The 22,454-nt window shown below is 43.1% G+C and overlaps 1 protein-coding gene across 4 annotated transcripts; it reads right to left on the minus strand.

Moving 5' to 3' along the window:
* Positions 1–815: 815 nt before the first annotated feature.
* Positions 816–21,673, minus strand: KHDRBS1 (KH RNA binding domain containing, signal transduction associated 1). 4 transcript variants are annotated; one of them, XR_016271910.1, is made up of 13 exons: positions 21,077–21,673; positions 13,097–13,221; positions 12,218–12,334; positions 11,717–11,863; positions 10,325–10,458; positions 10,142–10,171; positions 8,984–9,197; positions 8,530–8,597; positions 7,935–7,993; positions 6,203–6,395; positions 3,685–4,433; positions 3,108–3,158; positions 816–1,476 (listed from the first exon to the last, which is right to left on the minus strand). XR_016271910.1 is itself a non-coding variant. In XM_089479420.1 (10 exons), exons 1-10 carry the CDS (start codon positions 21,468–21,470, stop codon positions 6,298–6,300), a joined length of 1,386 nt encoding a protein of 461 aa, XP_089335546.1. In that variant the 5' UTR covers positions 21,471–21,673; the 3' UTR covers positions 5,379–6,297. The 4 variants fall into 4 exon arrangements, 2 of the variants coding, with proteins under 2 accessions (XP_089335546.1, XP_089335547.1); XR_016271909.1 differs by lacking the exon at positions 3,685–4,433; XM_089479420.1 differs by lacking the exons at positions 816–1,476; positions 3,108–3,158; positions 3,685–4,433 and having other exon boundaries at positions 5,379–6,395.
* Positions 21,674–22,454: the final 781 nt, after the last annotated feature.

Below are 22,454 nucleotides of genomic sequence, written 5' to 3' on the forward strand. Positions count from 1 at the left end.
CAAGCCACAACTAGAACCAGCTGTATAAAGCATGGTTACTATTATAACACAGGAGTCATAAGGCTGTGCAAAAAGCAAAGAGAAAAGTGAACAGTTTCTGTCCTTGAGAGGCTGAAGCTGTACGAGTTCCAGCTTCCCTTCACCAATTAAAATATTGTGCTTCTAGTCCTTAAGGTTTGGTGGGTAACATGCGGTCCACAAGCTGCATACATGCCCAAAGACCATCTCCCCACACTGTATCACTGAATATTGGAGGCAAATGGCCACCAAAATAAATACTGCTATCTGTGGACCCTGGATTCTATTTTTGTGGTCCCTGAATCATAGAGTTGGAAGAGACCGCAAGGGCCATCCAGTCCAACCCCATTCTGCCATGCAGGAACGCTCAGTCAAAGCATCCCCGACAGATGGCCAACCAGCCTCTGTTTAAAGACCTCCAAGGAAGGAGATTCCACTACACTGAGAGGAAGGAGTGTGTTTCACTGTTGAACAGCCCTTACTGTCAGGAAGTTCTTCCTAATGTTGAGGTGGACTCTCTTTTCCTGTAGCTTGCATCCATTGCTCCGGGTCCTAGTCTCCAGAGCAGCAGAAAACAAGTCAGCTCATTGTCTCCCCAAAGCCTCCCAATTTCATCCCCCTAAAAACTGGCACAATTTTTGCCCCCCATGTCTGCTTTTTTCTTAGATCGTGTAACATTTGGATGTTTTTCTCTTTTTAGATCCACACCAAAGCTGAACTGCGGTTTGAAAATGAAAATCCAAGTGAAATACAGAAACATGGTCAAAACTGACTTAAATAATTAACAGGAGATCATATTTTACCAAAAAATAATAATGGGAGTACCTTTATTAAAATGTACTAAAAACTACAGCACACTGAAATGTAACAGAGTCTCACACACTTGCTGTTCCACCAACAGACAGACCGTTGTGATAGCCATGCAAACGAACACCCTCCAGAAAACCAGCTGTGAGAAGTGCACACAGTAAATGTGTTACTAGGTCAGTGTCTACCACAATTGTCCAGGTGTGGCGTTACATGAACCCACGACAGCAAAGGTGCAGGTTTCACACGCAACAGCATCATCTTTTTGGTATCATCCTTGGCAGTTCTGAAAACCTGCTCCAAAGGGTTTCCCCAGCCCTCAGAAGCAGGTTTTTAGGTGCGCTAAAAGGGTGCAGCAGGTAGGAGTGAAGAGTGCTCTCCTCCAACTTCTGCCAGTGCAAGCGCACTGTGGGATACTACTCAATAATTACATCCTGTCTTCTAGAGGTTTATCTGCCAGCACTTCCAGTTTTCAGGACTAGTCAAAAGGCTGTGTTTTAAATGAACCAAACTGAGTTTACCCTCTGAAGCGCTAGTACAAATATAGTCGACAAGTGATTTGGAAATTGTCCAGAGTGCTTCTTGGTTAAGAATATACCCTAGAGAAAAGTCCCCTCCTCTGAGCCATCTTCTTGGATTTGAGCATTCCACCTGTTGGGAGAAAAATGGGAGAAGGCTAGGTGAATGTAACACTGTCATCAAGCATGTGCCACAACCTTTATGTCAAGAGCTCTCAACCAATGGTTTTGTGGATCATGCTTTCAGGTAGCCCCATGAGATCTTGATGAAACTTAAAATCTGCACTGCTAAAAGGCAATGCCAAGAAGCAACAGAATTATTCAGCTTGTCTTGCTGAAGCATCAACCTACTTTTCAGTTTAAATTCCAAAAAACAGCTTGTCTCTTCAGTACTGCAAAGAACCCCTCATACTAAGCTTTCTCTCCCATGCATGAATATACATTTGTTGGGACTGTAGCCTCAAAAGGAGAACTGCTCAGCTTCAGTTAACCTGGACTAATTTCATATTGTGCCCCAAAAGTAAAAGAATATGGTAGTTCGCAAAGAACAAACACACCAGGAGAGAAAGACTGTGGGTCTGCAAGTGTAGCAACTTTTGTCAGTTCAGCAAAAATAAAAGAGTCCTATCACACCCTGAAGATTAACAAATGCAAAAATACATGAGACCAACAACCATTTGTTAGTGCTAAAGACTCTTGGTTTTTAATTATACTGGACAAATTATTAATCTAAAGCCGCTAGAGGGAGCTCCTTCATTACTCACTGGCTAATATGCTAACAAAGGAACCATGTGCTCCATTCATACAGCACATGTTATTCATTTGGTAGGCCATTTTCAGAGCCAAGGACGGTTGCGCCGAATTCTGTCCCCAAACCAGCACTAGTTAATTCACTGCTTTGTATGTGCATGCATACATGTGCCTTCAACTCACCTGTCTGCCCATGGACAGGTTCTTATCTATTTTATTGTTTGTATGTACAGCACTGTGCAAATCTACAGCACTATATAAATAAAGCATAATAATAATAATAATAATAATAATAATAATAATAATAATAATAATGGCAACCCTATGAATTTCGTAGGGTATTCTTAGGCAAGGAATCCTCAGGGTTGACTTTGCCAGCAATTGTCTTCCTTGGAAATGTGGCCCACAACACCTGGGCTTCCTTGGCGATCTCCCATCAAAGTACTAACCAGGCCTGACCCTGCTCAGCACCCAAGATCAGACAGGATCTGCTGCTGTATTTAAGCGACAGCAGCAAAACTATCACATTAGATTTATAGGGGACAAAATTAATCTTCCAGAAAGTGCGTCTGGTGTTTAAAGAGTGATATTATGCAAAATAGAAATGCTAAGTTTGTGCTACTTGCTTTCTGAAATAACTGATTTTGCTTCAGGCCTTGCTCACACACCTTCTGTCTCATCACTAACACCCTCCTTTTGTCAAAAATAGCCCTAAATCAGTGATGGTGAACGTTTTAGAGACCGAGTGGCCAAACCGCAACCCAAAACCCACTTATTTATCGCAAAGTGCCATGTCCCTCTGGCTTTCTAGTAACAAACTCTGGCTAACTCTGTGCTGGGGTGATGGCATCTGTGCCCACAGAGAGGGCTCTGAGTGCCACCTCTGGCACTAGTGCCATAGGTTCGCCACCACTGCCCTAAATCAAGGGCCAAGTGACTATGCCTGCAAACCTAGTCTATAGATGTTACTAAGGGTCTTTGGCTCCAAATCAGATGGAAAGTCAACTAGCTTACCTGTTAGTTCTTCAGGAAAAGAGACTTCCGCCCCAACTAGCAGAGCGCCTCCTGCAAACAGAGAGGAAGAGTAAGTCTCCTCGGAATAACACACAAATTGAAACAAATCTTTCAACACAACTCTCGCATGCAATTTAAACATTCTAGGAAAAGAAAACATGCAACTAAACACCTAAGTGCTAAATATTTTTAATACAGTGAACAGCAATATTGGGTCAATAAGGGCTGAGGTTTTACTTGAATAACTGAGATTTTGTTACTTTGCTGCATCCAGTTTTGATATTTAAGGTTTGATTCTCTTTTGTTGTTGCTGTTTTGCCCCAAGGTTACAGTTGCATTGACAAAAGGGCACAAGTATTAAAACATTATCACTAATTTATGCAGAAGCAAGTGGATATATTTTAAGTATCTATTTTTAAAACCATCTCTTTTTTTTAAAACCAAAATTTTACATTTAAAATTAACATTTGAAGAACCTCTTCAGTAATAAATAATAATAAAAAAAATAGTTTATGCAAGTTGCCGTCACAGTTTATGTAAAAAGAAATGTGCTATTAAAATCAGACATTTAGGTTACCTTTTGAGTTTTTCGGTGCATGTTAGCTTTAAGACATCCTGAATTCTCCTGCGATAATTTTCCTTTAAAAGGGGGGTTTGGGCGATCTTTTCATCAAGCAAGACATTAAGCCCTGAAAGCTGACTCCAAACCGTTGCGGAAAATTCAGTTATTTACATTTTTTAAAAATAACAATCTACAAATACAACTCTCTTTTTTTTGTGTGTGTGTTTGCTTTTTGTCTGGCTTTTAAAAGTAGCTTCCCTCAATCATGCACTGCTTTGAGCAATTTTTTGACAGTAACAGTGGACTCTTTTTTTTCACCCCCAAGCAGTTACTTTCCCAGTGAATATCCCATTTTTATTTTCCTCTTTTTCCTTTGCCAAGAAGGGAGAAGACAAACAAGATGCCCCAACCCTGCGCAGCCATCTGTGCTGCTATTATGTCAAACTTGTAAACAGCCATTCAGCCTTGCTGCCTGGGGAGGATTTAGACTTTCCTCCAGACAAGAAAGTTGGTTCTCGCTCTCTCTCTCTCAATCTCTCTTTCTCCATCAAGGCGTATCAATTGCTAACGCTGGGAGTTGGCGGGGAGCGAACAGGGGCAGAATGGCTGGTTGCAAAGCTGCATTTATGTGCCTTCGTTCGGCTGCAGAATCTCTTTTCTGCCCTCTACTAAGCTTCCGCTTGTGCTCTGTGTAACTGCTTTGGAACCCAGGCTGGTTGTCTTGGGAGAAGGAAATCTGTGGCCACAGAAGGAAGATTCGTGTCCTATTAGTTAGAAAAAAAAGGCAATGTGAAATTTCTCAGGAGACTAGGCTACTATGACAAAGCAAGACCTGTCTGGATCAACCCGTTATCAGCTTTTCCGCAGAGGGTACAATAGCGGGGAACGACATTCCTTGCACAAGCGCCGCCAAAACGAATAGGGCTTGTGAAAGGACGGGCCGTGCCCTTTGGAAATCAATAGCCTCGGTCCAATGGCGGGCGGGGGAAGAGTAGCAGCTGCTGCCCACAAACTAAAGCTCAAAAAGCCAGCAGATGTCTCAAGTCTTCAATGCAACAGGACACTTGAAAGCTGCCAGTTGAAGGCCAGTTTCTGGCCCAAGAGGCTCAACTTCCAGGGGGTGAAAAATAAAATTTTGTATTACAATTAAAACTCATTTGACTTATTTTTTTAAAACTTTGGAACACTTAAGGATTTGATTTTTAGTGTCTTTTCTTTTAAAACAAATACAAACCATGTACTTTAGCGTTAGTTTAAAGTCCTAAGAGAGTAAAATCTACTTTACGATTGGATGTAAGTTTTTTTTTCTTTTAAAAAAATGACAATTCATCACATTTACTTTGATTTAAAAAAGGACTAAACTTTATTGACAAACTGCTGCAGACATCTTGACAAATTTTAGCTACCTATTTAGGCAGGCTTACACATGTAGTAGCATTTAATCTTCCAAGAACAAAAATGGGAGGACAGCGTACAAATCTTTATGTACAAAATAAGCTCTTTCTCCTTGGTTTTTCAGCTGCAATGTCCCTTTTTAACATAATGCTAGTGCGGAGACACACAAACATGTCACTGGAACGGCTTGAAAGCTTGACAGCTTTGTCAGTTCCAAGCCTGAACTGTGTTATGTATTGCAAACACCCAAGTGTTCAGAATCTTCCTTTAAGGGGGGTAAAATAAAAAGAAGAGAGAGAGAGAGAGACACAATGCACAGCTAATCATTTAATACTTCCTAATATCAAAACACTGGGCAATTAGAGCAATATAAAAAAATTACAGAGCAGCTAGATGTCCATTTCTCTTAAAAGGTTTTTCATGCAGAATTAAGCTAAAGAACAACGTTTGCTGGAAATATTCTCCACCACTTAGCATCTCAACACTGGAGCTAGATTTCAAAACCCACATGGAAAGAGCCAATGTTATAAGCCTACAGGTTGTTTTTTTGAGGGGGGCTAAATTAGATTAATTGAAGAAAACATATTTAATTTGTTAAGCAGGATCTTTTCTACTAATGTTTAAACTTAAAAAGATTAATCAAGCAATCTGCTTTTTAAGGGCAAGGTTTTGACATTTGAGCTTACTTTTTAAGTCGCGGCAGTCACTATCATTACGATTTTAATTCTTAAAAAAACAAAACAATCCTGAATTTTGAAATGTAGCCTATTTTGGGATTCTGCGACTACAACTTTTATGGGTGGCCTAAAAAAACAAACCAACAAAATAAAAAAAATACTTAAAAAGATTAACAAAGTTTTAATTTCAGAACTGTTAAGCAAGCATGTCACTTTGGAAACTAACATTTTATCTCGGCTTTTTCTTTTTAAAGGTACAGTTGTGTTTATATATCTAAACAGAGAGAAAGAAAAAAAGCATTCTACACACTTAAAAATCGAATCCCATTTTCTAAATCTAACTTATATATATATGTTTTTTTAAAATACTACATACAGAAGCAAGAATGCAGGGTCAAGTGGTGGGGGAGGATGGAGGTGGGAGAAAAAGGGAGCCAGAGAAAAATCAGGGAGACAATTACTTGTCTGTTGTGGGTAAAGCAACAGGAATCCTGGGAGATACAAGAATCAGAAACAACTGTTTGCTCAAAAGTGATATTTCCCCCTCATGAATGCTTTAGTAGCGTCCGTATGGGTGCTCTCTATAAGCTCCTTTCACGGGCCTCGCTGGAGGGGCCTTGAGGGAGGGCCGGGTCCCATTCCAGTCATCTTGACCTGAAGAAAGAACAGAGCACATTGGCACACTGGGCAAAGAGAGAGAAGGACAAAGTGTCTGCTTTCTACGAATTACTGTGTTAGCAATAATAGACTGCAAGGCCGCGATTTCAGACTGCTACTCTCCTGCATTGGGGGGGGGGGGGGGGGAGACATTTTGTTGTTGTTGTTGTTAAGCCCTGGGAAGCTGCAGAGGAGGCTATACCAACTGCCAGGAATCTAAGATGGGATGGGTTTGCTCCTGGAGGCAGAATCCCAACAGACAGTTGACTTTGGAAAGCTGGTTTTTTAAAAGGAGCTCTGCTTTTAACAGAGAGCACACTCCTTTCTGGGGCTTACCATCCATCTGCTTTCGTGCCTGCCTCTGCTAGTTTAAATCACAAAGAGGATTCAAGTCTAAAGCCTCCAAAGAACATGACTGGTTTGCAGAATCCCCAGAGACATAACTACTTGGGCTCTGTAGGAGAGTGCACTGTTTCCTTGCTGTGGCCTGCAGAATTTGTTTTTCTTATTTTGTCTGCAGGAAAGGAAACACCAAAGAAAGCTGCTATGATGAAACTAATTAAGAAGTAGCAATGTGGTACTTCTTAAGGAATGTTGGCAATCTAAAGAGACTCAGAAGATGTACTTGGGATTGCCTAAAGGAAGAAGGCAGGAAAAAAGGGCACCATGTCAGAGTTGAGTGCAGTGACATTGTCAGAGCCAGTGGCTCAATACCTTGGGGTCTAGAGGGAACCGAGAAGGCAAGGATTTGACTGGCTTAAGGTGGAGCCATTGGTTCAATCCTATTTTTATTTGGTGAGAATCCCTTGGTAGCTCAGTAAACTTTACAAAGATAGGAGCGCACTGAAAATTCTAGCACAGAAACCTAAAGCCCCTATCAATTGCACTTTTCCATAGCTATCACGTTTATATACCATTTATTTCCAAATATTTATAAAACTGCTTTTAATTTTAAAACAACAAAACACTGGTGAATAGGAGAAAAAGATAAATCAATAACAACAATCCTTCAATATTAACAAATTAGAAAAATTAACAGGAAAGTCCATTGGTAAACAGGTCTTCCCAACTTTTAGAGATTACCTAATTCTGAGAGACCCTCTGACATGGCAGGACCCAAATCATTACAACAAACAGAGCCCCAGCCCCCCAAACCATATAAGAAGTGGTGTGGTCTATATGAGATCAGGCAATCTCTGAATCTGGGTCTGTATAAGGCTTTATGAGTGAGAAGTAATACCTGGAAGATGGCTTCCTAGCTAAATGGTAACCAGTATGAATCATTTAGCAGAGCATGAATATGTACATGGTAGGAATCCCCACTAAGGAACCTGGACTATTCTAAAATATTACCCCAAAAATAATCACTTCTCTATTTAACCAGTTTAGTAATCAGGGGAGAAATGCTTAGCTCACTGCAACTTCTGTGATTGTATTCAAGTCAGACATAAGTGGAAACATATGCAAAAGACCCAGTTATTTTCAAGTCAACTCTAGTCCCACCTCTGTCAACTGCAACAGAGTGTGCAGACGTACCATATGCCTCATAAGATTCTTGAGCCTCACCATGTCCGTAGTCATAATATTCTGTTTCCCTGCAAGAACAAGATGGGGCAGGATTATTCCTTGAGATGGCAGTGGCCATCGTTCCTGAAAATCATACAATTATTATTTCGGATAGGCCACTTTGACCTCTTGCCTAATGGAAGGTGGTCATGTGCACCTGCCTCTTGCAATGGCTAGCAATCCCTCCCCCAGTTGAGGACACTGCACTTCTTTGCAATACTGTTCATGCGCCAAGGAAAGGGGGGCTGTTCAGATTCAACTATCACTGCATGCAGCCCAGGAAAAGGCAGGGCTGCTAACAGTCACAGAGAGGAAGATAAAGGCTCTGTGATGGTTGGAACCCACTGTCCCTTTTCTGCAGAACAAAGTCCTTTGTTAATAGGCGGCTTCTACTTCCCTTGAACCACAGAATGCTGGGTACTGCTGCTCCTTGTGATATACTCCCCTGGTTCAGAAGTACACAGTTCAGTCAAACAGAAGATGCTCTGCACTTCTTTTGTTCAAGATATTTGATAATTGGGAAAGAAGCATGCTAATGGCACCAGAAACCAATAAGAACACTCACTGTTGACCCTGGCTGTAGTAGCCTTCATAGCCTTCATAACTTTGTTCTGCATAAGCATCATCATAACCCTGAAACAGACAGAGAGATAAAGACAGAGTCAGTGAATTTAAATGGACAACTGCCAACAGGAGACAAGGATAAAGGGCAGGCCAAGTACAAGTCATGAAAGGGAGGAAAAACATATACAAGAAAACAATATGATCCTCCCCAGCTGCTTTGGTGACTGTCCAAGAGATGGCCAAGAAGTGTATCTTTTAAAGAGCGAGACATATACTGTGGCCCTGTTTAGACATGGGTCCAAGTAACTGTGGAGGACATTTCTGTGCCCATTAACTCCCTCTCCCACTGCATGCTGTAATGAAAAAAAGTGTGCTATCCCCATGCCTTCTGAATGAGAAGGGTTTGCATGCACTAGATCTCTGACAACCAATATAACCCTTGAAAGGTTTCTTACATAATCTTCATAGGTCTCTGGTGCAGGAGGGGGAGGAAGAGGTATTCTCTGAATGCCCGCAGCACGAGCTCTTGGGGCAGGAGCACCTCTCACTGCTGGCAGAGGGGGAACGCCACGGGCCACAGCTGCTCCTCTTGCGATGGCACCTCTCACTGGGGCTCCTCGGACAAGGGCTCCACGTGGAGGAGGAGGAGGTGGCCCCACACCACGTCCCCTAGAAAGGAAGGTGAGGAAATACAGGCACATGTAATCTGAACATCTTCCACAGAGGATGAGAAAACAGATACCTGGAGAAAGATGCTAAAGTTGAAAAGGCCTAGCTTCTGAAATTAATGATAAAATTAACCTCGGCTGAAGCACAGCCAGAAAGTCCCAGATAGGAAAAACCAGGATGAGCAAACAGCAAGGGCCAGTCAGAAGGTAAGCCAAACAGGATAAGTCAGTACAAAGCAGAGCCCAAGACTTCTCAAAATTGGTTTGTGCCTTTGGAAGTTTTTTTTAGTTTTATCACAAAGTACTGGGTGGAGGGAGGGTGTGACAAAGTAGTGCCATCAACAAAACACATGGCTCAGGCTGTGCAGAAATAAACCCTACACAATAGACTTTCCTTTTTGAACAGTTATGATGTTCAAGACTGAAAGACACCAGAGGGGATGTACAGAGAGCGATTCCATGAATCCAGGAGGGATGAACAGAGCTAGGAAAAGAAATCAGAAGCTTTACAGAACAGCAGAATTTAGGCTCAAAGGAGCTGAAGGAAAGTAGCCATAGAAAAGCAAAAAGAAGCAGTGTGAGACATTCACACGGACACCCTGTCACTGTAACCCATCATATTAGTGAGACTTTGAGAAGAGGAAGCATGCAGACAAACTTCTCTCTGAAGCCATGAGGACTAGATCTTTCTTAAAGGAAAGCCAAAGTTCAGAATGACAAATTACAGGTGCTTAGTGCAGAACATCTTGGCAGTGACATGGGTGGGTATAGTTAAAGATCATCTGTAATGAAAGGGGCAATAAAGTGGCCAGAACCTCTCCCCCCATAAATCTGGTGTCCGGTTGAATGCTGAATGAGACACCATTTGCAATTTCAAGAGTAATCCCAGACTCAAAATCCACCACCCAAGAAATATAACTGAGCATTTTTGCTATCGCCCCATACCTGTTCATCAATGCTGCCCCACTCCACACACTAAAAAATAAACAAAATTAAAAAAATGAAATATCAATTTAAGTTTGTTTTGCTTCCCCACATTCCTGAAGTGCCAAATGTCCCACGCTTAATGCTTAAAGATATGACTGCAACTGGGAAGAGCCTGTCCTTAGAGACACTTCCATTTATTACCTAGGAACAGGTGGAGGTGGGGGAACAGCTCCCCTTCCCCTGACAGGAATCCCTCGGCCACGGGTTGGTTCTGGCACACCATTGAGATAGGACAGCTCCAAAAACTGTTCCTGGCAGATGTCATCCATCATGTCCTAAGGAACAAAGAGAAAATTAAGTGTCTGGGCCAGTTTTGCAGACTGAGTGCCCAAACTGCAACCCAAACCCCACTTATTTATTGCAAAGTGCCACGTCCCTCTGGCTTTCTAGGAATGAACTCTGGCAAACTCTGTGCTGGGGCGACAGCATGCGTGCCCACAAAGAATGCTCTGAGTGTCACCTCTGGCATATGCACCACAGGTTCTCCACCACTGGTCTGGGCCATCCAAAATGCTCTTATCTGAAACAATGTTCTGTGTCATTAATGAAAGGCACCGCTTGCTGCTCTATTTGGGAGCGTGCAGGAGTTGCACAGGGTATGGTTGCTGTTGCAAAACATCTCCTGCTCCCTTCAGAGCACTGTTCTGAAACAGGACAGACCATTTAGGAAACTGACAATCCAGGAAATATTATTTATCACAGTATCCAAAGGTCAGATGTTTTTGGCCAATCCCATCCCATCCAACAGAGATCTGCAAAGTTAGTGAAAAACTTAGGTTCAATCTTATCCAATGTTTCTATTGTGAAAGAAACAATGCCTACCAAATTTTCTGGAAGCAAGGCTTGACAAGTTTAGTTTTCTTTCAAGCTTTTCTATTTTAATAACAATTCTTATATACTTGTTATTAACATCTTGAACTGTCCTCTTTTCCTGATATGTATCTGACATAATTTACAAATCAACTGCTTTTTTGGGGGGCAACTTTCTACTTTAATCTGGGTTGTCAGGTTTTATTAGTTTTCAAATGAAGGCTGTGAAGATGGCTATCAGAATTTCACAAGATAAGAATAGCCTTTCAGGTGAGGCAGCACAAATTTATCCAAGATGGAGAGGACAGGAAAGATTTACCTTCAAATCCAATACTTTTAAAATATTACAAGGCCTTCCTTATCCTTTGTTGCTTAGGAGTCATTTTTCCCCCAAACAGACAATGGTATAGTCAGGCTAGCTCAAAAGGTATTTTTGGAGCTCAACAGTATCCCTTCAGCACTAGCCATAAAACTGTAAAACATTCTGTCCTACAGTTAAAGTGGCTAAATAATTGTGAAACCAACCTCTGAAGGAGTAAACCCAAGAGCTTACTGGTGACCAATGTCTGAGAACTCCTAAGCAATGCACACAAACTTGCCAAGGCCCATTACAATCCATTTAGATCTTCTCAGCAGCAGTTTAAGACTAAACTGAATGTTTTAAATGTCATCCGCTACCTCTCTCTGATTACGGTGAAGATATGATGAAAGGCAGTTACGTACCGGAACAAGGAACTTCTTGACTTCTTCCATGGCATGGGCCATAAGAGCATAAGCCTCACAGGGTGGTCCAAAGACTTCAATGAAAACATGCAGGTCCATATTTAAGTGAGCATATTTTGGATCACCTCCTTTGCGCAGCTCTTCCTCCTGAAAATGGACACCATCATGGACTGCCATGTATTTTAAAACCTAAGACAAACTATACCAATATTCACATGTGACTCTTGCCGACTAATGGTCAGCTGTAACAGTTCAGAACTTGACTTCATAAGCAGCAATGCTGTAAGTTGGAAGGGAGTGAGAGAATTCTCTCATTTTAGAATATACCTTACACTGAAAAATAAGTAAAGCAACATTCTTAACTACTTAAAAGGCCATATGCTCTCAAACAAAAGGGGAGAAGCTACAATAAAAGGCTCAACTCTTATCCTACAAGCAGAGAAACATTTGCAGGAGTTCTGCAACAGGGCAGTCACCGTATTTCAAGCCCAGGGCTCCTACCTTCGCCTTGTCTCTCATTGATCCCTTCCCCAGAACAGAAATCTTTGCTCCGGTTTCTTCTTGCAGTCGCTTGATGGTGTTGCCTTGTGGTCCCAGTATCTTTCCAACAAAGTTAAACTAAGAGAGGACAGACAGACATTTCCCCTCGGTTACTTTCAATGATCAAGGTTAATTATTCTTCTTGTTGCTGTGTGCATTCAAGTCATTTCTAACTTATGATCACCCTAAGTCAAACCTATTATGGGGTATTCGTGGCAAGATTTGTTCAGAGAGGGTTTGCCTTTACATCCCTCTTAGTCTGAGAGTGTGATTTAAACAAGGTTAATGAGGGAAAAAATGTTAGGCATATCCCTCTCCTCCCACCCCCCTTCACAGAGGCAGAGAGACTTTTGATCACCCTAAATTTGGTTTCTGTCCCCCTGCTCTGCCGTCACTCAATGAAATGAATCTCACTGAAATTACTGCCAGACAAAAGATATGGCCCATCTTGTTCATTTCTAGATTCTGCACAGATTTCATCCTCATTTTCCAAGCCCTTCACTGCTTTGCCTTGTCCCTGATAATCTAAAAAATTGCCTTCTTTAATGCTGTAAGATGCTGGGCTGAATAGTAAAGCAGTATGTTTTTATGATCAGATATGTACCACTGTTCTAATTTTGACATGTTAAGAAATATATGATGTTAAGAAACATATGGAAAAATGACTGGTGGTAATCTTAAATCTGTGATTCAGATTAGGTATAAACCTACCTACATCAGGGATCATGAGAGCTGTATTTTAACACATCTAAGGGATAGCAGGCTGTGTATCTCTTACATATGGCAAGGCAACATAGACTTTCATTTTACAGAAGTTGCTAGATAAGTGCTGGTCCTTACCTTGGGATACTGCTTGACTGGGATCAGAACTCTTTCCTTCAGCTTCATGTTTTTATGGGAAAACAAGTCCAGGTAGGTCTCCTCCTCATCCTTCTTTGACTCACCCTTCTGAATCTTGTCAATTTCTAAAGAAGACAAAACCTATTTCAGTGGTGGACAAGACTTTAAACTTTTTTGTAACATGTGTAACCAGGAGCAGCGATGGAGGGGGCCAAAAGGCAGGCCATCTAGTCTTGCCCTCCCACTTCCATTATCCCTGAACCTCAAAGCTCACTAAAGAATTTCAGGACTACAGACATTTCTGGAAAAGCTTTTAAATGAATAAAGAACAGAAGTGGTACAAGGCTTCTGACAAGGCTATGGTCTGTAGCCAAGATAATTATTAAGACCTGGAAGTTATATACTTGGTGAAGATGCTTATTCAAACGTAGCAAATGGTTACCAGATATTGGTCGAGTTTCTGCTTAAAACGTGTGAGCTTTTGCTATCATGTGTTTTTTGCTCTGCACTGAGTAGCGTGTGTATATGACTGTTCCAACTGATATATAGATAGCCATAATGCACTTGTTAGCACATTATACACCTAATGCCTTATATGAATACTTTTTATAACCATGTTTAGCAAACTATTTCCGCAACCACTTTGTTTATTTAGCACCTGTTCATTGTATTTCCTACTTGTCACCACCAAACATTTAGTGGCATCATATATATATACTCTTCCTACTTCATTTTGTCTAGGCAGCAGCCATTTTGGAAGCAGTTCAGTTTTTTTGTAGAAGTCTGATCTTGGACTGTTTTGGTTTCTAGAATGCGAGATTTATGCAGTTTTGCAATCTGCGAATCAAGATAGGCACACTTACTGTATATATGCTTTGCCATAAATATGACCCGAAGCTCAAGCCTTTCTCAAATCACTTATAGAGAGACTCTGGAGCACTAGGAACCCAGTGCTGAACCCCTCCTGTCTTTGCAATGCTAGAAGGACATTCCTGGTGCAAGACCCCTTGAGCAACTAGATCTTTCCTGCTTGATTTTGAGGGGGGCAAGGGGGGCTATTTTTGGAGTAGGATGATCTGGTTCAAGTATTTGAAGATGTATGCCTTGGCACTAACAGTGATCTCAAGAATTTAACAGGCAAGTTCACAATCTGCAACTGAAAACACTGGGCTGTTTTCCAAGTGCCAAAGCTTTCTGTAGTAAGCAGGTCCGGGTGAAACCTGAGAACTGCTAGCCGGTTGTGATATATATTTTTGGTAGAAGTTTTCCAACTCGCGTGATGTTCTTGAGGACGAAAGAACAAGAGCATCCAACTCACAGAGGTTTTTACTCAGTAACTACAGAACAAACAAAGGAGAGCCAGGAAGTAAAAATACTGGTAGCCATAAAAATGTCTGAGTTGGGAGCAGCACTTCCAAATGAAGGATTTTTGGACATAATTAAAATAAAGGTCCTGATCTGCAATTTCCCCCATGTCTTTTTAAAGTGACCTTGGACAGACCTTCTACCCAAGACAGGCGCTTGAATAGTAAATGAATTTTCATAGCACTCAGTGAAGCATGCTGAAAATTTCCTGAGTTTTCTTTGCTTTTGGCACACCTTATTAAGGTTTTTAAAGCACAGCCTGTCAAGAGAAATTACTCAAGCACAGAATCCAATTTCTTCTGTTAAGAGGCATACATTTGGGGTGGGCAGACGATTGCCTTTTGCAAGAAGAGCTATACCTACACGATAGACATATTTAGTAAAATAAATTCTATTTTAAGAGGCATCCATATCTTGCCAATAGTATTATGACCTTAGAATCTCCAGAATGAACAATGATGAATTAGGCTTTTTGCCATAGGGGAGATTAACTGATCTTGTTAACAGCCTCTAGACCTCTGGTTGGTGCTATAGAGTTGGTTGAGGGTAAGTACAGTGGGCCCTTGGTATCCGCTGGGTTTGGTTCTTGGGCTTCCCGCAGATACCAAAATCTGTAGATGCTCAAGTCCCATTAAATAAAATGCCACAGTAAAATGCTGTCCCTTATATAAAATGAAAAAAGTCAAGGTTTGCTTTTTGGAATTTATATATATATTGGGAATATTTTCAAGCCGTGGATGGTTGAATCTGTGGATACGGAGGGCTTACTGTACAATCTTACTTCCTTACAGATGTACCTAGGGAGGCATGAACAAACTCCCCACAGAAAGAAGCAAGTCCTTCCCGCTCCTTTTCAAAAAACACACCCAGAAAGCATTCAGAGGAACTCAAGAGATAAGGTTCCAGGGAGTGTGGATAGATAAGGAAAGTCACTAACACACTTTGCAATGTTCTATGCATGCTGAAAGCTAAGCTTTCATGCATGCTTTCAAGCAATAGGCTTCTCTTGCTGCAGAGGCAGACCAAGGAGCAGCTGAGTGGAGAAACTGCCTTGAGGTGGCTTTGCTGACCCTTACCGGGAAGCTGTAAAAGTCTGCTCAGGCGTCAGGGTCTACATGACTCACGGAGATGGTGGTGGCAGTGGAAACTGCAGATGACGGGCAACTCAAACATGACACATTTCCATCAGCTTCTGCAGAGGAAAGACTCTCAAGCTGTTGCCAACTACTTCTTTGCATGTAGTTTCATCAGCATTAGAAGGCAGAGACCAAATGCTGCTTCCCATTAAGAAGAGTAGGCAGAGGTGTGATCATTACACTTCATACAGCTTCTGTGCAACGGAAGAGGTCTCTGTGTAGGAACTTGTGAGATACCTGGATCAGCAGTTTTTAGGATCGCTAGAAAACTTTCCAATATTTTAGAGCTAAAATAACCATGCCACCTCCAATGAGAATGAATTGCAGTCCTACAGCATCAGGACGGCCGCCAAATTCTCAGCCTTGCTTTAAGTGAAGGCTCAGAAATCCTTGGCTCCAAATACGAAGCAAAAGCCAGCACTCCTATCAGTTTCTAGCAAGTAAATACAAAGTCTTATTTTGTCTTCAGCTTAGGCACAAAAACGATAAAAATGTGTTGGAGGTGAAGCGGTCTCATGAGCAAATGGGTTTTACCCTGAATGGTTAAAAGAGGAAAATACCCAGCCAGCAAATTGTTTAGCAGAAATTACAAAATGTTCAGTATTGCATTTCAACGCCCACTCGCACACCCGGCATTTTGCTAAGTGGGGACAGAGCACCATTCTTTGTGTGTGAATTAGCTAGACTGTACTTTCCCTGTATGACTCCGGCAACAGGACTCTGAAAAGGCATTCATCCAGCCACTGGAGGAGGAGAAAAAAGAGTGCCAGAGGGCAGTGCTAATTGAAGAATTAAAAGCTATATGTTAGGCTGGGAAAATTCTAAGAGGAACCCATGAATGATCTTAAGGCAATTGGTTTACACCTCTAGGTCAGAGCTGGGGAACCTGCTGGCCTCCAGATGCTGATAAAGGACTGACTCCATCATTCTCCATCTCTGGCCAGGATGACTGGTCTCCATGGGAAGCCTGAGTCCAGCAGCATCTGGAGGACCACAGGCCCCAGTAATTTGGACAGAGGTCATTGTGGATAGTGCATCCGCCATTGTCTTGGAAGCAATCTTTTATTATTGTGGATTGAAGGACATTATTGTCCAGCTATAGATTCTAGGCTTCTCCCCTCTCTATCTTAAGCTATTTTTAAAATGTGCGTTGAAAATAGCACATTCAGTTGTTTAGGATGGAGGGTTTGTTAAAAACCACCTAAAGCATGACTATTCCCCAGATGAACAGCTTATAAATTAATCTCCAGCTTTCTTTGTATAAACATTTTCTCATATTTAAGATGGGGTAAACCTACAAAAGTCCCAGAGACAGGAAGGGCTATACACAGTATTGGCAAGAAACATGTAAGCAAGGAAGAGGGAGCATGGGCATAGAACTCATGTCTTAGGCCTTAACAGGTTCATTCTTCCAGCTGTGGCATTTGCTGTTGCTACAAGCACTGTGATCTGATATTCACAAGTGGTAGAAATGGCCAAAAAGAAATATGGCAGTGGCAAGGTTACTTTTTATATCTTCTGCTAAATTCAACCTTTGGTCCCAACTAGAATAGATCCCTTGAACCGAGGGACCAAACCTTTTGCAAACCCCATTGATTCAAAGGGCCTCTTTCAGTTGGAATTAACACACTGATAGCATTGATTCAGCCAGTTGTTTGATAGAAGGCTTTTAATTGTTTTTAAACTGTATCATGGCACTAAAATGGTTCCAGGAATTTTAGTAAACGGTAACACAGGACCAAGAAAACAATACATCTTGAGAGAAATAGACCAGTGGTGTCTCCATAAAGCCTTCGTGAAATCACGGCAAGGCCTAAAAGGGTTTTCTAAATGCCCACAGTTTAGGGATTTTGTTTTGGTGGTTGTGGGGTTTAAAGGTTTTCTGCAGACAGAGTTTACTGTTGGATTTTACTAAATCAGAAATCTCTGGCACTTTTCGTGCTAAAATTCCACACTAATAGGGTCTAAGCACTTGTGTAAAACAAAGCTCCTCAACTGCAGAAGAACAAAACAAAGGAAAGGGACAGCCATCCTTCAAAGTGGCCTGAGAAGTGACCTCCAAAGAAGTATGAGAATTTGCCTGAACTGCATGGCTTGATGAGCCATCCTCATCTCTGGCGCCGGTTTAAAATCCAGCGTTTCCCCTTTGTTCTAAACCCTGCCTAGTTATTTCCAGGCGGTTGGGTTCACTTGATATAGGAAGAGGCTGAAAGCCCAGCAGCTGCACTGTGGCGATTAGACACTGTCAAGACTGAGATGGGGAAGGAGGGTGCTAGTGAGACAAAGGCTGCCATTTCCACTCTGTTTAGTTCCAGGGGAAGCATGAAAGAAAGGCCAAGGCAGATACACACAGCAATGAACAAGAGGTAGATTACAAAGCCCTCTGTCTCCGCGGGAGGGAAAGAGGAGAGACAGACGGGCTGAGTCTGGCTTTGAAACCTCTACTCTTGGAATAAAACAGAAAGGAAGAAAGGAAATACTCATGGCTAGCATCATGGCTACTTTAATAAGTGGAAGGCTGACATGGGAGCGCCATAGAAGGAGCCAACGCATGGTGGCATTTTCTTTTCAAACGTGCGAACGCAAAGCAATAGCTTTGGGAATTACAAAGCTCCTATAGCTGCTCATCCCTCTACATTTGCCAGGGTTAGGGGCACAAGACCCCCATGAATGTAGAAAAAACACAAGTAACACAAACACTAAGAGAGAACACTTCTCTAGGAATCTCTAGGTCCTTTAGTGCAACTCTGTGGTCAACGCCCAACAGACATTGACCATAGAGTTGCACTGGAGGCGCTACAAATACCTAGTGAATGTGTTCCCTCTAGGAATCTCTGAGTCCTTCAGTGCGACTTTTGGTTAAAGTCGACCAAAGAGGTGCTGCGCTGGAGGCCTTAGATGATCCTAGAGTGAACATATTAATAAAATCCGTTAATAGTCAAAAGCTGCAAAAGCCAAAGCTGCAAAAGTGGTGGAGACTACTGCAGTGATGGTGAACCTTTTAGAGGCCGAGTGCCCAAACTGTAACCCCAAACCCACTTATTTATTGCAAAGTGCCATGTCCCTCTGGCTTTCTAGTAACAAACTCTGTGCTGGGGCGACAACACATGTGCCACAGAGAGGGCTCTGAGGGTGCCACCTCTGGCATGTGTGCCATAGGTTCGCCATCACTGGACTAGTGACTGGAACCCCACAAGGGGGAATAGAGCCCGGTACATGACTATCCCCTTCCCCTCCTGTCTTCCATGCAAGAAGTAGCAGAGTACCAGCCACTCCCCCCCCCCCCCCAAATTGGAACAATAGGCAGGAAATCCCCTGGTTATCTCCAAATCAGCCACATAATAAGGGAGTGGCATGGAAGGAGGGGGGGATTCCTTGTAATTAGCTCCAGTTTAGTTACAGCTGCACCCACAGCCAGAGAAGTCAAACAAACTGACTTTCTTGGTTACTCCTTTTGGACTCCCTGGATGGTCCAGCTTGGATAGCGTGACTTCTTTGGACATTGACTCCTAGAATTGTCATTCCCAACCAGCACAGCAACCTTGGATAATAAGGCTTTTTCTGAGACATCGGCCCCATACAGACAGGCCAAAATAAAGCTGCTTCGAGTCACTTTGGAGGTATTCTGTTTAAATGATGCATGCATATTAAGAGCCCGGAAGCTGCACCAAAGCCACGATCCAGTCCTAAGGACTGGTGCACAGCTTTGGTGCCGCTTCCGGACTCTTAGGATGCATGCATCATTGAAACACCATACCTCCAAAGTGACCTGAAGCAGCTTTATTTTGGCCTGTCTGTATGGGGCCTACAGCCCCCAGAATCCCTCTCCCTGCGTTGCAAGATTGGGGAGGGAGTGCGACTTTTTGAACAACTCCCATCATCTTCCTCCTTCCCAGTGTGAGACATTTGGAAAAAATGCAGGGTTTCTTGTACTACAACTTCCAGAACCTTCCTCCAGCCACCATGAGTCTCAGCTTTGGGATAAAGGGCGGGATATAAATTAATAATCATAATAATAATAATCACCATAATGGGTCATAGAATCATAGAGTTGGAGGAGACCCCAATTAGGGCCCTGATCCAGTCCAACCCCTTTATTCTGCCATGCAGGAACTCTCAATCAAAGCATCCCCATTGACAGATGGCCACCCAGCCGCTGTTTGAAGACCTCCAAGGAAGGAGACTCCACTACCCTCCAAGGAAGGAGTGTGTTCCACTGTTGAACAGCCCTTACTCTCAGGAAGGTCCTCCTAATGTTGAGGTGGAATCTCTTTTCCTGGAGCTTGCATCCATTGCTCTGGATCCTATTCTCTGCAGCAGCAGAAAACAAGCTTGTTCCCCCCTCAATATGAAATCCCTTCAAATACTTAAACAGGGCTATCATATCTCCTCTTAACCTTCTCTTCTCCAGGCTAAACATCCTTGATATCCACTGGAGTTTGGTCCCAGGATCCGCTGTGGATACCAAAATACATGGATTCTCAAGTCCAATAACAATGGGGCATTATTATTATTTTTATTACTACTATTATTGCGAGACCCTTGATATCTGTTGGGTTTTGGTTCCCCTGCGGATGCCAAAATACATGGATGCCGAAGTCCCATTAATGGGGTGTTACTATTTCTACTATTGCGGTGGGTTCATGGCAGCCATCGAGGTCCGATTATTGGATACCAAAATCTGTGGATATAGTTGTGGTTGTCGATGTCTCATAATAACAAAGTATTATTATTATTATTATTATTATTATTAGAGTGGTCCCTTGGTATCTTCTGGGGTTTGGTCCCAGGCCTCACCCCTGATGGATACCAATACAATGGCGCACTTACAATGACATAAAATGGCAAAACCAAGGCCTTATGTTTGGAATCTGTATACGCTTTTGACTATTTCCAAGCGGTGGATGGTCGGATCCGTGGATACAGAGGGCAGGCTGTATTCCCTGGCCTTTGGGAGGCCCCTTATAAATTCGTGGTGTGTGTGTATATATATATAGATATAGATGTCCATTGCACTCTCTCTCTCTCTCTCTCTCTCTCTATATATATATATATATATATATATATCCTTTTATTAATGCATCCCAGGCCCTTTCATTCCCTGGCACCCTTCTGTTACTAGGCTTAGGGCCTCTATCTATGTATTGTAAGTCAATCGATTTATTGAGAGGGCTTTACTTCACTTACGTTTTGCATTTAGTCTATTATTATTATTATTATTATTATTATTATTTTAAATTATATTTTGTATGTATTTCACGTGTTTCGCATTCCTGCTCCATAGCAGCCCCTCAGGGCTTGACATTACTTATATTTACCCCTTCATCCCCCCTTCCTGCCCCCTCAGGGCCCGATTCCCCTCCTCTCTCGCCTCCCCGCCCCATAGCAGCCCCTGGGGGCCTTATTGTCCTTGTATCTCCCCCTTCCTTCTCCCCCGAGGGCCTGATTCCATCCCCACGGCCCTCTCTCTCTCTCTCACCGGCCTGGAGGAGCTGCGTGGCGTGGGTGAAGGACGGGTCGAGGCTGTCCTTCTCGGCCATGAGCTCCGGGAGGTACTTGGTCTCGGTCTCGCTCTCGGCGGCGGCTGCAGCTGCGGAGGCGGCCTTGGCGGTGGTGCCTCCGGGGAGGAGCGGGGTGGGCGCGGCGGTGGGCCCCGGCGGCGGCGGCGGCGGGGCAGAGCCGGTGGCCGAGGGCGGGAGCAGCGGCGGCGGCTGAGGGCCTCCTCCGCGGCCGCCGCCTCCTCCTCTGGGAGGCCTCCGGGGCGAGGAGGCCGCGGCCTGCGGGGATTGGAGGCGCCCGGGGGCGGAGGCCGGGCCCGGGGCCCTTCCGAGCCGGACGGCGCTGGCGGGCGCCAGGTCCTCGCGGCGCTGCATCCGCGGCCGAAAGAGCGGCAAGGGCGCCTGAGGAAACAGGGTTGCCACGCCGACGGGACACACAGGAAGCGGAAGGAACGGAGCGGCGGAAGTGCCTCCCTCGCTCGCGCTCGCTTCTCTTTCTTTCTTTCTTCTTCGAGCCTCGCCGCACCGTCGCCAACCGTCGCTGCCTCCTCGACTCGAAAAGAGAACGCCACTGCGCCTGCGCACAGAGATAAAGGGGCGGGGCCGCGCATGCGCGCAACCACAGCAGCGGCAGGGCCGCCCTCCTTAGACAAAATGGCGGATAAGATAGGGGATGGAGTGGCGGGAGGAGCTGCGCATGCGCGACATTCTTTTCGTTCTGCGCGCGAGGTTGGCCTTCCGCGCATGCGCATTAGGGGCGAAGTAAATGGCGCCGCTGAGCGTGGAACGAGTGGGCGGGGCTTAGGGAACGACGTTGAATCAGAGGGATTTGTTTATTTGTTTATCTGTTTTATTTATTTATTTACCACAGATGCTTTTTTTAAAAAAAAATCTTGATTGGTTAATAATAGTCGGTTTATTATTATTATTATTGTGAAAAGTAAGCTATTCTGGGTTGTTTTGGTGAAGTTATTGTTTAGTTACTTATCTAGTTACTTATTTAGTTACTTTTCAAGTTACATTGGAAGAGGCACTGTAATTTTTCCCCCCCATAAATGAATAACAGCAATATTCAAAGTGTGTCAGTATTTCAGTGAGAGAGTTACATTTTGAAACTGGCAAAAGTTTATTATTGTGAAAAGTAAGCTATTCTGGGTCTATTTTTTGTGAAGTTACTTTTCAAGTTAGATTTGAAGAGACACTTTTTTAATTTTTAGAAACAAATTGGTGTTTAACAACAATATTCGAAGCTTCTCAGTATTTAAACGGGAGAGTTACATTTCAAAACCGACTTAAAAGGCAACGGTTGGTTTATTTCTGCGAAAAGCAATTCTGGTCTTTTTAAAGTTACTTTATCAA

This window comes from Sceloporus occidentalis, unplaced genomic scaffold, assembly GCF_023333645.1.
Source record: "Sceloporus occidentalis isolate IW3139 unplaced genomic scaffold, rSceOcc1.0.p SCAF_13, whole genome shotgun sequence".
NCBI lineage: Eukaryota > Metazoa > Chordata > Lepidosauria > Squamata > Phrynosomatidae > Sceloporus > Sceloporus occidentalis.